This window comes from Pungitius pungitius, chromosome 7, assembly GCF_949316345.1.
Source record: "Pungitius pungitius chromosome 7, fPunPun2.1, whole genome shotgun sequence".
Lineage (NCBI taxonomy): Eukaryota > Metazoa > Chordata > Actinopteri > Perciformes > Gasterosteidae > Pungitius > Pungitius pungitius.
The window spans coordinates 14,768,762-14,783,500 of record NC_084906.1 but is presented as its reverse complement, the minus strand read 5'-3'; the positions used below and the strand labels follow the sequence as shown (position 1 = coordinate 14,783,500).

General features: G+C 41.5%; 1 protein-coding gene across 1 annotated transcript; it reads left to right on the top strand.

Annotated features, from left to right (window-relative positions):
- The first annotated feature begins 468 nt into the window (after positions 1-468).
- On the top strand, positions 469-12,560 carry adgrl4 (adhesion G protein-coupled receptor L4). Its single transcript, XM_037470354.2, has 16 exons — positions 469-708; positions 1,130-1,276; positions 3,890-4,039; positions 4,676-4,825; positions 5,184-5,254; positions 6,293-6,472; positions 6,832-7,015; positions 7,191-7,304; positions 7,617-7,816; positions 9,039-9,218; positions 9,738-9,941; positions 10,275-10,495; positions 11,044-11,110; positions 11,215-11,306; positions 11,452-11,620; positions 11,837-12,560. The coding sequence occupies exons 1-16, from the start codon at positions 663-665 to the stop codon at positions 11,897-11,899; spliced, it is 2,238 nt and encodes a 745-aa protein (XP_037326251.2). The 5' UTR covers positions 469-662; the 3' UTR covers positions 11,900-12,560.
- The last annotated feature ends 2,179 nt before the right edge of the window (positions 12,561-14,739 follow it).

The following is a 14,739-nucleotide window of genomic DNA, read 5'->3' as shown; positions in this document are numbered from 1 at the left end:
GTTGAGGATATTTTGTAGATCATCGAGTAACTGTACACATTAAACACAACACTACAGTATCTGCATTACATTACTCAGTATATAAAGGGAAATAGGAAGGCCTGTATCACATGTTTGTTTAACCAGCAATAAAGCTTGGAAGGCCTACAGATACATCAGCATCTGTCTAAGGAACACCGCTATGGTCACTGGGAGACACACACTGTACACAAAGTGCCTGTGAATTTGTGTACAGAGATTTGCGGAAGGGAGGGGGGTCGTCCTTCCATCAAGTTAGTCGTTGTTGTTTTCTCCTGTGTTTACACAGCCTGCTGCAAGTGTCCAAGTGAGAACAATGGGTAACAGGCTTCCAAAATGGCGACATAAGTCGCAGTGTCATCCACGAAACAAAAACAAAAAAAACCCGACAGAATGCTGCTACTTTTTTTTTTAAATCGAGTGTACAGTGACCTAAAGTCAAAGAAAGTGTGTCGGGTGCTGTGTGTCCGGCTGGTTCTATCGCAGGGGCCAGGCTGCATTTTTTTTTTGAAAGCAGATTAAAGATCAAGACAGGAAGGGCCACGCTCAGGGAAACAGGAAAACTGATGCAAGGAAGTGGACTGCGTCACCAGCCTGCCCACCACAGTCCCAGCTAAAAGTAGAACCGAGACCCCGGCGCAAGAATGGAGTCTTTGCTCAAGTCACTGATGAAACTCCTACTTTTGACAGGTACGTGAACTTATCGATCCTCTAATTGGGTATGGTGAGACAGTGGTGAGACAGTGGTGGACGTTTGTTGTACTCATGGAGTCTTCAAGTTAGCCAGAATGTGATGGGGCAACAATTCTGTTTGATGATACAATTAGTTTTTTTTCATTTTCATTATTTCCTTAACAAGATAGCGTTTTTTGATTGAAACTGTATTTAAAACCTGTACACACTGCGGTGTAATTGATTATTTCAGTGGATGTCGTGCGGTTCTGAGCTGTAGGTAAAAACCATAAAAACACAGATGAGGATTACGTTTGACTAGAACCACACACGACTAAAAGAAGCGGCAGAAGCTTCACCAAAGGATTTGGGTTTGATTTGTGTCACGGTATAAGTGAAACGTAAAGACTCTTGTGCCTGGTGTTCTGTGTCTACGCAGCATGGCTCTCCAGTCTGATGGATCCGTGCAGCCTCTCCAACATTTGCGAAAATTGTCACCCAAATGCAACATGCCAGGCCCTGAACGGATCAAACGCCTGCTTTTGCCGCCACGGATATACTGGAGATGGAAAAAGATTTTGCAACGGTGAATACAAACGTACAAAGCCACCCATGGGCGGCTGAGTATTTGGTATGAAGCGCGCTTACGACCTTGTGTTGAGCTCTCATTGAAGCCGTGACTATTTTGGTAAAGCCCTTGTTGTTTGTGCCGCCGCAACTTGAGAAGCACCAGGCCCACGTTTGTATAAATGTTGGTTCATTTAACATTTTTAGCACATGGCGGTCTGTCTGTGCAGCGCCGAATAACTTGTAATAAAATGTATGCATATCAGGCATTAGTAGTGTTACAGCTAGAAAAGAAAAAGAGTTCTATCACATTTTAAATAGGATACAATCAGCATGTTTAGTATTGCATTTCTCTTCTTTAATCTAAATAAAGCTGAGGTTAAGTCCCAGAACAACACTTTACTGAGAAACATTTGCAAAGTGAGTGCGTTAGGCCACAAACAGAATGAAATTACTTTTTAATGTGCAAGGAAACTAGAATAAATAGATAGATAAAATTTATAAAAAGTTCATCACGTGAATCAGCTGAATGGCACCGTGTGTTTCTCTTTGCTACCTTTAAGGTTTCACTTTCCCACCAGCTAGCCGGAGGCTCGCCTCTTTGACAGTCTAGATAAAACACGCCATGTGTATAGACATCTCCCCGTGATAGAACTCTTATTAGTGACATGTTTAACGGCCAGCATTGTCTCAGCCAGCATTGTTCCTCCGCTTTGGTTTCTGAGCTGTTTAGAATTCCTGGAGCCCTTTTTGTTTCCCTTTCCAACCTGATCACAATCACAGTACTGACATATTTCAAGGGCCAAAAAGTAAATCAAACTGTGAGTAAAACCAACACTGTGCCGAAAGCATTTTGAAACGGCACAATGAGGTTTAAGGTTAATGGAGTTATTTTGCACTCTCATGGGTTTATTTGGTGTGTGGGTTATTTTAAAGCCAGACAATTCAGGGACATTTTTTTGGGGGGGGGGTTATAGTGTCAGGAACACAGCCCATTTGTGCAATAAACTAGTTTAGGCTAAAAGACCAATTAAAAGCTGAAAAGATTGCCAAAGAGTAATTTAAAGATTTGATAAGTTCATCCATTGAGTCGTTGTAACTTCCATTTTTTTATGATACAAAGTGACAAAATAAATCCCCACTATGCCAGATCACACAAAGACATCAAAGTAGATGGTGAAATATGTGGATGCAGTGTTTATGCAGCCGTGACATCTCAAGGGTCCTGCGTGTTATGGAGGTATTTCCCTTTTGAATATAGTCACCGCTCTCATCTGAGCAGAGGATTTCCTTCACCGGACAGCTTTTTGTGCGAAAGGTACAGAGAAGAGGAAGTGCACCAGCGTCCATCATAGACAAGTGAAAACATCAGCGGGAAGTCTTCACAGGTCATTTCCAATAAACTGAGCAAGCAGAGACAACAGGGTGCACTTCAGGGTAAAACTGGAAGAGCACTTTCTATAATGTGTGTAAAATAGAATCCTCAGCAAATTGCTCTGTATGTGATGCTTTCTAAACCTGGGCTTTAAAGCTAAAAAAAATAAAAAAATCTCAACTGATTTGACCAAAAAGGCACACAACTGCTCAGCCATCCCAAATGTCAACAGTGCAATTTGTTGAATGATGACAATATTTATGTGAACATGAATTCAAAGCCAAACAAGATTTAATGTACTGCTTGGTGATTGTGTGTTAGCTAGTTTCACTCCCGAAATAATCCGACCAAATCATCATTCTGGCAAAAGGCATTAGGAGTTCCAGTGGGCTACTCTCTGGGTTTTCTGTTTTTGGAGAAAAAAAATGCCACCACGATCCAAGCATGTGATGCTCTACATTTGGCAGTGGTTTCCTTTTCCTAAAGCAGAAATTATTTATTTATTTACAAGGCTTATTTTTTTCATAATGCTCCACAGCCAACAAGAAGAAAAATCATTGTTGAAGGAGCAGGGCAGCGATAATTATAGCGTTCTACAATGAACACAGTGCAATTCAGCCAAATAACTTGTATCATTTGGTGGAAGATTGATATAACAATATAAAAAAAAACATTATCTTTGTTTGTCTACTTGGGGGTAAATGCTTTATTTTCTCTCCTATTTTCTTAAATAACGAGCACGTCAGCAGTGCCGAGGGGGGGGGGGGGGGGAAGCGGCTCCTCTCCAGCCACCCGTCCACACTGTGCTCCGGCTCCCTCTCCGAGACACCTTGGATACTGAGCTGCGCTGCCCTCAAGCCACTTTTGATAAACCTGCCGTGACGCTTTGCCATTACTCAACTGCAATTATCTCCAGATATCTCAATCCGAAATTAACAGAAGAGTCAATTGCAGCACGTCGGGGCATTTCCCCTGAGCGTGCTTAATTGCCTTATGGAAAATGTAGCGGCAGGAGGGTCGACGTGTGGGAGACTGCAAAGCAGAAACCATTACAACGCAATTCAGTGAAGAGCAGCCTATAGATAAAGCATTCAAATGTAATAAATTGATAATATAGTGTCCAAGGAGTATAGGTATCATAGGTATCATATATTGGTAAATGAGCAAGAATGTTGTCTGATCATTTATTTTTTTTTCTCTCTACAGCAACTAACACAGGTCCCGTTCCCCCCCCCCCCTGATTTCTTTTCCCCACAGATGACAACGAGTGCCAGAACGTGACTGCTATCTGCGGGAACAGGGCGAGCTGCACCAACACAGTGGGCAGCTACTACTGTACGTGTATCTCTGGATACACATCAACAGGAGCGGCCGAGTTCCAGCTCAACGATGGCACCGGATGCGTCGGTAATGCACGGCTCCCCGGCTCGCAACATGAACGCACTCGGTTAAATGCAGAGACGATGTTCACGCTCACACATAGTGACAGAGGACATGACACCAGGTGTACGCCGGGGGAAGCAGTGTGTGTGTGTGTGTGTGGGTATGTGTGTGTGTGTGTGTGTGTGTGTGTGTGTGTGGAGCGCTTTCATCTTTTGCTCCATTTGAAGAACAAGAACACCTTTATCCAATGTTGTGGTGCAAAGTATCCATCCAGATATCCCACTGGGTGACAGACACCATTTCATGCAACGCAGAAGCATTTAGCTTCTCCAATTATAGATTTAGGAATATTTCAGTGTGTAATATACATGCAAGGTTTGCAGTTGCTCTTCAAATGATGCAGTCTTTTAAGTGTAATGTATTGCAATATTTATGCCACAATCAATATTTGCGTGACGATCTTTTCACTTTATTTCAATTTACATCATCTTTACATCGCTTTTGCAAATATGTGGGGTGGACACATCCCAGACATAAAGTAATGTCTCAGGACGTCTGTATTCATTAGTTCAGAGTATGTCATGTTATGTTCAGGGAGTGACTTGAATCATTACGTGTGTGTCTTTAATTGGGGCTGAATCGTTCTTTTGCAACTTTCAGATATTGATGAATGCAGGTCAGGACAGCGGTGTGGACCAAACTCACAGTGCCATAATACGAATGGATCTTTCTATTGCACCTGTCAGCGTGATTACATCCAGACTTCAGGCACTAAGCACTTTCATCCAGAGAGAGGTGTAAGATGTAAAGGTCGGTATGAGAATGGAAGAACTCACCTGCCCACACACACACACACGCGCACACACACACACACACCCAAGGACATGCATCTTTCTTCATCTCCTTTTTTCCTCTTTCGCTGTCACACGTACTCACACAACAAGCTGGAATCATTTTTTATTGGAGAATCTACATCAAGTCAATGGTGAGATGTTAAATGAACGGATATTTTAAGCTACGGGGATCACAAAGAGAACCATCTGAGGTTGTGTCTGTGCAGATTGTATACGATTTATTATACGTGGGTGTAAAATGCTTTAAACTGGTGAAATACTGGGAATGAATGCAGCCATCAAAGAGATGCCGAGGGTAACTGTTGTTTTTTCAGAGCATCCCCAAAGATACTGCCATGACAACACCGGGTGCATCACACAGATCGTCAACAAAACACTTGAATATGTAAGTACTTCTCTTCAGGATTTCAGCCAAATGTGGTAAAAAATGATATGATGACACTGCCCTCTGTTGGAGACAAACAAGATGATGATGAAGAAAAAATGGCTGATGAGATGTTGTATTGTACCGAGGGCCCAATCCCAAAGTGTCCCTTAAAGCTTTAAACACTGATCCTTCAAGGATTTGAAATGGTGCAACGTATCGCAACAAAGTAAAAAAATATGATGTTTAAGTATGTAAAACTGTTCATTTTATAGTTTTTACTACCTGGTTTGAGCGTCTTCAAGCTTTTTTATGACAAGATGAGAAGTCATTTCAAATATTTTTTTCATTCCTTTTTGTCAAAATGGCTTTCTCTCTGAGAAAAGGAGTAGATAAATGATCAATCTTGTAAGGAAAGAGACTAGAAGATGCTCAAACCAGGGAGTATAATATAAATATCCACGATTGTAAAGCATTTTGTTTTATTTGCCATGGTAACATGACATGATGCAACATTGGAAGCCCTTACACTCAACCTTTTACCAGGTGACATCAATAAGTCCTTCGAGGTTCAGGGTTTGAGGCTTTGGGGCACGTTGGGATCGGGGTATTTGCTGGACATTGGTTGCATTGTGGATGTATGTATCGTAAAGTGTGTATTTCAGGTTTCATGGAGAAGGGAAGGGTTTCAATTACTCGTTTTGGTTTGTTTGTTTAGTGACAACTAACAAATGAAAAATAACTGAATGGTTAGCTCAGCTTAGAATAGAATGAAAAGAATATATCAAATAGGGAGGGAAAAAAAAATCATCACGTGTAAAGAAGGGAAATCCATCTATCCAACTTGCCGAATATCTCTGTGCAGAGTTTGCATGAGCAACATACCAATACCATCTACAAAAAGAGAGCTGGGATCAGTGAAGGGCATTTCAATGTCTGCGCCCCGACACAAATACATCAATACTTCTTAATAAACCATGAAGGACGGGATGGGATATGTTGCAGGAATGCGATGCCTCTAAATACTCGTGCTCTTTCACTTCCCCGCCCGTCTCCCAGATGAGCAACCTCACGGAGCCCCAGAGTCTGCTGAGCGAAATTGCCAAACAGACGTCGGGCGAACTCACCTCGGTGGAAGTGATTGCGTACGTTGAGGCCCTGTGTCGATCCGCATCAACGCTGGCTGCCGAAGAAAAGGATTACGCTGTCAAACCGTCCGTCGTCAACTCCACTCTTACCGTAATCTTTGTTTCCCATTCTTGCTTCTCGGTCAACGTTTTGCTTTGAGCTGCTTAAACGGAAACGAGAAAAGGCAAATTGGACCCTTCGGTACTTTTGTCTCAAAGTATTCTGTGCCAACACATGTACAGTCCTTCAAAATTCTATCTGAAAGATTTAAATCTTTCTCTCGTGGGATGGAATTGTAGAGAAATGTCTGTGATAGGTTACAATGTGCGCAAAATGATTAAGAGTAAATATTCAAACATCGTCAGAGACAAACCTAGAGAGATATAATATTCTGACCTTGATTAAAAAAAACACATCGCAGTAGTAGCACATGATACGTGACACTCGCATCTGAATCCGCTTTTCCTCAGAAACTAGTGAAAGCAGTAAACAACTTGGTTGAGAAGGATGAGCTGGTGGCTTGGAGCCGGATGAAAGAGGATCGTCGGGAACACACCATCACCAAGCTGCTGCATACTGTAGAAGAAAGTGCTCTGACTCTGGCTAACAACTACAGAACTCCAGCTGAGCTTGAAATCAAAGCATCAGAAATGGGTGAGATATTTATTAACAAAGAGCGCGCTCGCACAGGCACTCCAATTATATTAAATGATCCTGCCAGTCATTACCACCTGCGCAGGGAAGTTTCACATAATTGTAATTTGGAAACTTTAAATTTGTTTTAATCTGTGTGGTTTTTTTTTTTTAACCCCCCCCCCTTTAACCACAGAACTCAAAGTCTTTACCTTCGATGTTCGTCACATAAAAGCCACACTGTCTGCGTCGATGGGGGGAGATCAAATAAGTCTAACTCCCAGACTGAGACCAGAGGGGGACAGGAATGGTAAAGTATACTTGTGTGATGCATACACATGCACACTTATGTTTGAACACAAGAGAGAAAACAAGTTGCCTTATTCTCATTTTTTGTTGATGCACTAATTCAAACAGCCATTTATATCAACTCCTTTTTATATCTAATTAAAGATACATGATTTGATATGACTTTTAAGTTACTAACAGTGAATTGTTTGAAATGACAGCTTTCTGCTGTGCGTGATCAAAGAGAAAGTTTTAAATTGCCTGGTTAAGTTTGACGGGAAATACAGCAAGGAAGTCTGACTCCCTCCTGTCGGACTCATTTCTGCTCCATCAGGAAGCGTGTCGGTGGTGTTTGTGCGATATGACAGCATCGGTGACATCCTGAAGCCGAGCAGCGACCCGGGTGTCACCGACTACTCTCGCCGCGCGGAGGCCGGGGAAATCACTGTCAACTCCCAAGTCATCGCGGCCGCCGTCAAACCTGCTGACGTTTACCAACTTGACCATGTCACCTTCACTCTGAAACACAACCAGGTAAAGACTGAGGCTGGCTGCATTGTGCTCCACCGCTGCACTCTCTATTAAAAAAAAAAACCTGTTTCTTTATTATTCCCCTATTCCCAAATACAGTCAAATTCTAACAAACTCACTAGTAGTAGTTAGTGCTTTCTCTAAGGTTTTTTATGCAATTTTTCTACATTTCATCCAATGACCGATCAGTTCAGGGGAAATTGAAGAGGAAAGGTGAACAGATGATGGATGAAAGCGGAGTAATGAGAGAAATAACCCTAAAAATTAATGTAGTGGTGTTTTTTACTTTTAAGATAATGAAACTGTATGAGAAAGTGAAATCATTATTTTTGTTGCACCCTTGAGGCTCAGGCCCGACAAAAGAGATGATGATTTATGTTGGATAATGGAAATTGTCTGTAATTTGCCTTTAAACAGCAGCATCAATAATTTGGGCTTCATTGTAATGCTGATTCCTTTTGCTTTTAGTCTCTTTTTTTTCTTTCTTCAGCATATTCTTGTGTATTTATTTGATTGAAAGACTTAGGGATTTAAGTAAATGACTAATTGTTAATGAAGAAATATGAATGTTACACAAACTGGTTATACTGGTTAACTGGAATGCAAATCTGATGGAATGTACGCATTAAAGATTTAGAAAATACGTCTCAACCTGAAGACACTAAAACTAAACTACATTTAGTAATCTTTTTTATTTATTAATCATTTTGATTATATTTTAAGTAAGTGTAGTTGCTTAGTGATCATTGTTTTGTCATTCAATTTAAATTACACTTTCTGGAAATATGTTGACCTCAGCTCTTAAGACGCCATGTGAACCATGTGAATTTTAATGAATATTGCTATTTTTTATTGTAATTGCTTTCCCACAAAGTCACAGTGAGCTGCAGCAAACATGCCTGCACTTAACTACCTGCCCGTGTCGCTTTGAGCTAATTCCCTGCATGATAACGATATGACATTATAATATCCTAACAATAAGTCATTAAATCACGAGACAATAAGAATAGCACAAAACATATTCAAACACAAAGACGACACTGATGTGACCCTTTTTAAATATCTTTACTTATGCACTCAGGCTTTTGTAAATTAATTCAATTAAAGGGCGAGACCGGCACAGTGTGTGGTATCACACAGCGTTGAACAAATTGACCCAAAACAAAGATGGACAGTTTACAGCGCCCGTGTCCCTCTGTGTACCCCCCCCCCCCCCCCCCTAAAGCCCGTAGACACCGCGGCGGATGGCACCACGTGTGCCTTCTGGGAGTACGAGCCGGGCAGCTTTCGGGGCCACTGGGCCACTCATGGCTGCAAGACGGTCCACGTCAGCAGCAACGCAACCACCTGCTCCTGCAGTCACCTCACACACTTTGCCATCCTCATGTCCTCCGGGCGAGCCAATGTGAGTCATCGCACGTTAGAAATGCTACTATTAACACTATTTATGTATCTATGTGCTCTAATTTTCAATCAATATTGTGTATTTTTTGTTAAAAGGTGCTGATTGTCAACAAGACTGAAAAATAATCACTTATTACTTTTTGTTTACACCAATACTTTAGTATTGATTTCTATTCAGGGTTTCAAACTTAATGAGTTGCACGACATCATTTCATGCAACACAAAAGTTAAAACCCCCAAAACAATATAGCTATATCTCTATTTTGTAGAAATGAAGGAGTACTGCTTCAAAAAAAAAACAGAGGGTGGATTTATAAATATAGAAATATATGTATTTTTTTGTATCATATGATCTTATACAGCAGAGCAGATATTGTGTGCAACCCGACATATTGGTGCAACCTCAGCCTGTACCACCCGTGTTATATTGAACGCTTTCAAGCAGAAAACACATGAAATTACAACTTCAGCATACCATAAAACCCCAAATGAAACGCCTCACTTTCCATTTGCTTCCCAGCTGGTGGCCCACTCCACCACCCTGACCCGGATCACCCAGCTGGGGATGATCATCTCCCTCATCTGTCTGTCCATGTGCATCTTCACCTTCTGGTTCTTCAGTGAGATCCAGAGCACCAGAACCACCATCCACAAGAACCTGTGCTGCAGCCTCTTCATGGCCGAGTTCATCTTCCTGGTGGGGATCAACATGAACACTCACAAGGTGAGCGTCACCATGAACTCGGTGAAACAGAGGAGATCCCCTGATGGTGTTTGAGTGTGTGAGGGACACTATTTTCTCATTTTGTGGATTAACACCCTTCTCATTTGATGCTTTTGCTTGTTTTTATAGTTTTCAGAACAACAGCGGTGTTATTTCTGTTTATCTCTTTGACATGGAAAGGCTCAGCAATGCGTCTCATGAATTAGCATAAAACAAACCCCATATGACAATTCTTAATTATAGGGATTTAAATATCTGGTCTTCTAAGCGTTATTAAAAATTGTCCAAATCTCTCTCCATCTCTTCCTTTTTTTCACGTCTGTCTCTTGGCAGCTTTTCTGCTCTGTTATTGCAGGGCTGCTGCACTATTTCTTCCTTGCAGCCTTTTCCTGGATGTGCATAGAGGGCATCCATCTGTACCTGCTCGTGGTTGGCGTCATCTACAACAAAGGCTTCCTGCACCGCAACTTTTACATCTTCGGCTACGGGAGCCCCGCGGTGGTGGTGGCCATCTCTGCAACCCTCGGCTCCAAGTACTATGGCACTGATAAAGTGTAAGTACAAAGAGAGGTGGCGAGACAAAGCGGTTTTACGCAAACACCTTTTTCTCTAATGTCGTTGAGCATTTTTCATAGAAGAAAGATAAACAAATTACATTAACTATAAATACATTGGGACAGAGATTAATTTTTGGCCTGCGGGGACGTCCAGGAAGCAGAAGACGCTTGGACGGCCTGGTAAAGTAATAATTAGTAGAGGTTTTCAGGTATCACAGAGAGTTTGAATAGCAATCTACAAGAAAGTAAACCTTTCGTTGATTAATGCAAAACACAATTAAAAGATTGAGGCGATGCAAAAAAAAAGTGCCGATTGTTCATCAGCATGAGCAGAGGCAGCTTTTTCCACCCAATTGTTTTGGTGTTTGTAAGATAACGCCGTGTATTAGCCCATACAATATTGGCATAATTAAGATTAGGCTGGATTAGAGTGAACTCAAATGATGCAGGGCATTCCTGCTGCAGAATGGGGAATTATTGCATCCAAAAAGATACTCTCAGTCGATAGAAGTGTTTGTGAAATAACACGTCGATTTGCGTTGCAGGTGTTGGCTGAGCACAGAAAACCACTTCATATGGAGTTTCATTGGGCCGGCGTGTTTGATCATTCTGGTAGGATCTAACGATACCTGTTGAAGAATGAGTCGGAATCATCAAATGTTGATCGATAGCGAGTTGATCCGGCTCGTTGGTTTCCGCTCTGTGTTCCACCAAAGGTTAATCTCCTGGCTTTTGGAGTAATCATCTACAAAGTGTACCGGCACACCGCTGTGAAGAGGCCAGAAATCAGCCACTACGAAAATATCAGGTAGGATTACATGGGCTTTTCGAGGAGGTCAAGGAATATCAAAATCAAGCTGTGAGCGGATGAAAGCGGTCCGTGTGGTATGTTGGTGCAATTGGCTGCTCGTTAAGATGTCTGGGGTCAAAGCGAGTGTCATCGCCCCTCACAGGTCCTGTGCCCGAGGCGCCTTCGCGCTGCTCTTTGTGCTGGGAGCCACCTGGACTTTGGGAGTGCTGCACATCCTCCATGAGACCGCCCTCACTGCCTACCTGTTCACCCTCGCAAACGCCTTCCAGGGCATGTTCATATTCATCTTCCTCTGCGTCCTGTCCAGAAAGGTAACGCTCTGGTTCTATAAGACGTATCTGTCTATTCATCATTCAACTTTAGTTCAGTTAAATGAGCTGCTAAAGAGCGTCGTGATGTATCATTATGGTTTGAGCCGAAAAAGCTCACAGTTTTTCAAAGTTTGTCAATACTCAACTAAATCCTAACTGTAGTTAAATACTGTTTGTTCCGATCCCATTCTGACCTTTTTGAATGTGTCATTCCAGATTCAGGAGGAGTACTACAGACTTTTCAAAAACGTGCCGTGTTGTTTTGAATGCCTGAGATGAGACCGATCACCAATAAAGCCTGATAGCTCGCACATGTACAATAATAGTCGACACTGCAGCTTTCAGTTAAAATAATATGGGTGGAATTTAGAACAGATGTCTAACAAATGAGAATGCGCATCGCTTATGGTTTGTAAACATAACCTTACTGCACTATGCATCATGTTTGTTTCACACACCATGGAAATATCCGTCTGTATCAACATTTTGATATATTCCAAAGGCAAACATGTTTTCCAGTTTAACTTAATCACTCTGTTGTCTCTTCCCGGTGTTTGAAATTGATTTGTTAATTATTTAAAAATCAAGCGTGGCAAATTAAAAACATCCCTTATGCTCACTTTTATGTGCAACATGAATGGAGTTGTTCGACGCATTCTTATAAAGATCACACAGTGTGCAGTACATTTGAGTTGAATTGTCAGGATTGTCGTTAGGAAGGTGGACGGCACCATCTAGTGGACATAATGAGAAGCCATATATGACACACAAAGAGCTGGCAGCACTGGTTACTGTACCCACATGCGTTCTCTGCTCTAGCTCCTCTTTGTGTATCTGTTCCTGTTTTGTAGCATGTTGGTCCATAGGACTTGTGTTGTAGCCCTTTAAGGACTTGTGATACTGGGCTGTTCAGAAATAAATGTTTATGGTTGATGCTTTATTTTCCTGCGTTGGTTTTGCCTTTTTGCTGAGACCACCGAGGCCTCGTTCTTTGCTGCATGGTAAGAGGGGCATTAAAGACTTTAGACATTATTATAAGGGTACTATCACTCCAACTTAATAATACACTTCTCAATTCACTTAATGCATCCATAACCAGCAGATGGACCGGTGTTATTATCCTACAAATATGTAAAAACAGGCAGCTTAAACAACTATATCTTTAAAGCAAAACATTACCTTTTTCACATCTGCTCTGTTTTATAGACAAATGTCTATGAGAGGGAAAATATTTGATAATAAACCTATAGGAACTTTTATACTTTCATTGGCATCCTTCTCCCATTAACACATTCACGAAACAGAAGCCACTGTGTAAGGGGCCACCTGCACATCTAGGCCCTAAACTCATTTCCATTCATTCATACATTTACATATCAAGTATCAACTCCGGGCTTCAACGCTTTCCCAAGCGTCCTTGGAGCCCCGTGTATCTTACACTGGATCTTAATGTGTGCTTCAAAGAAGAACAAATGAAAGACAAACGAAGTGAACACCCTTCAAGCTTGGCTTTTTCTTACCTCTCACTGGCGCACCTGTTCCCACTTCCTCATCCGTCTTCCCCTAATTAACGAGATCTCCTGGATCCTGAAATCCCACCCCACTCGAAATAACTACAATCGGCTGACAAAGATGCCACTGAAACTCCCCTCGTGACTTGACTAAACCCAGCTGATCTCCAGAGGCATTCATAATGCTTTTCGGTTTTCCCCTGAAATAAGCTCCTAGTTTTAATTTGAAGATGAAGAGGTTGAGGTTGGTGACCTCTACTGGCCGTAAAGCAGATGGTCAGGTAAGCCTCTCGGGAGGAAAGAGGTTGGATGGCTCAGATTATACATCAGAGACTCCTGTGATGTGCAATCCAAACACATACCCAAAGTACAACAAAAATAGACCCTTCTGGGGTGATTGCTGCTCGGTGTCATCAGCCTCAAACTGAACACATAACGGAGCCCTTTGGGCTGCGGCACATGGAATAATTGGCACGAAGAGCAGTGATTTAGCACACTTTTGACTTTGCAGCCTGCAGGAGGAGATGATTGTGATGCCGGGGGGAAAAGGTTTTACATTCCAATACCGGGAGTTTCTCCAGATATTCATGGAGTTAAATAACAAACCCAGCCTTCATCTGCTGTGCCTTCACACCACGTGGCTGGGTTTCTCTGAGGAAATAGATCCAGAACGCGCTGGGTTTATCCCTCCGTTCAGCTGTGAATGACTTGTTTATTGCATTTTCTGACTGACAAAATTAGGTTTCAAGTTTGTTATTTAGGTTCAATGCGGTGAGGGGATTGTGGTGACTGTTAATTTACTGAAAAACACATTCAAGGCACTTTTAGTTTTTATTAGAATTTTCATTTCAAGTTTTTATCGATGTCTCCATATTATACTTGTTGTCTCATTATATTTCAGTGAAAACCACATATCTCTAAATCTGGTGGTTGTAAGAACTTCCGTCGTCTGTTGAGACATTTTTTCTGCTTCTTGAGCTAAATAAAGTATTTTAAAAACCTCTTGGAGCCTGGAAAATGAAAAAGTGAGCTGCAAGCACATGGTGAACTTAAAGAGGGTGATTTCTAGCCTAGACTATAAACAGCACATAAAGTCAGGCAAATGAGAACAACTCTGCAACAAAATGCTGCAAACCCTTTCATTCAGTAGTAATTCATCTCAAATCATCATCAATTCAGTACAGCAGAGACACACAAAGTACTTTTACTTTAGATACTTTACAATGACTTTTTCTTTTTACAGTAGATTTACATCGTGATATTAGTACTTTCAAAGGATCTGAATACTTCTTTCACCGCTTTTTTGTGCAGAAGAAGCGCGATAGAAATGTCTCCCTTTTAAACATTTTAAAGCACAATCAAAAAGTTCCAAATGACAAAATTGTCCTAATTTTGTCCTAATTTGTTTAAGTTCACTTAAACAATATACTGATTCATTTCAGCTTTGGCTATAAATGTTGTGTAACATGGGCTAATGATCACACACACAATTAGGATCAACAAACAGTGATGTAACACACATGTCACAGTGACAATGTCGCAGGTCAACATGGCTCTATCGCAGTCGCTGTGTTTCAACCTATAAACCAGAACCTGTTTTTGATCACA

Bases quoted from the DNA above. Each gene is read 5' to 3' on its own strand.
- adgrl4 (XM_037470354.2), top strand. From the start codon at position 663: ATGGAGTCTTTGCTCAAGTCACTGATGAAACTCCTACTTTTGACAG. The intron at 6,473-6,831 runs GTAATCTTTGTT...GCTTTTCCTCAG, and splicing joins TCGTCAACTCCACTCTTACC to AAACTAGTGAAAGCAGTAAA. The intron at 11,111-11,214 runs GTAGGATCTAAC...GTTCCACCAAAG, and splicing joins CGGCGTGTTTGATCATTCTG to GTTAATCTCCTGGCTTTTGG.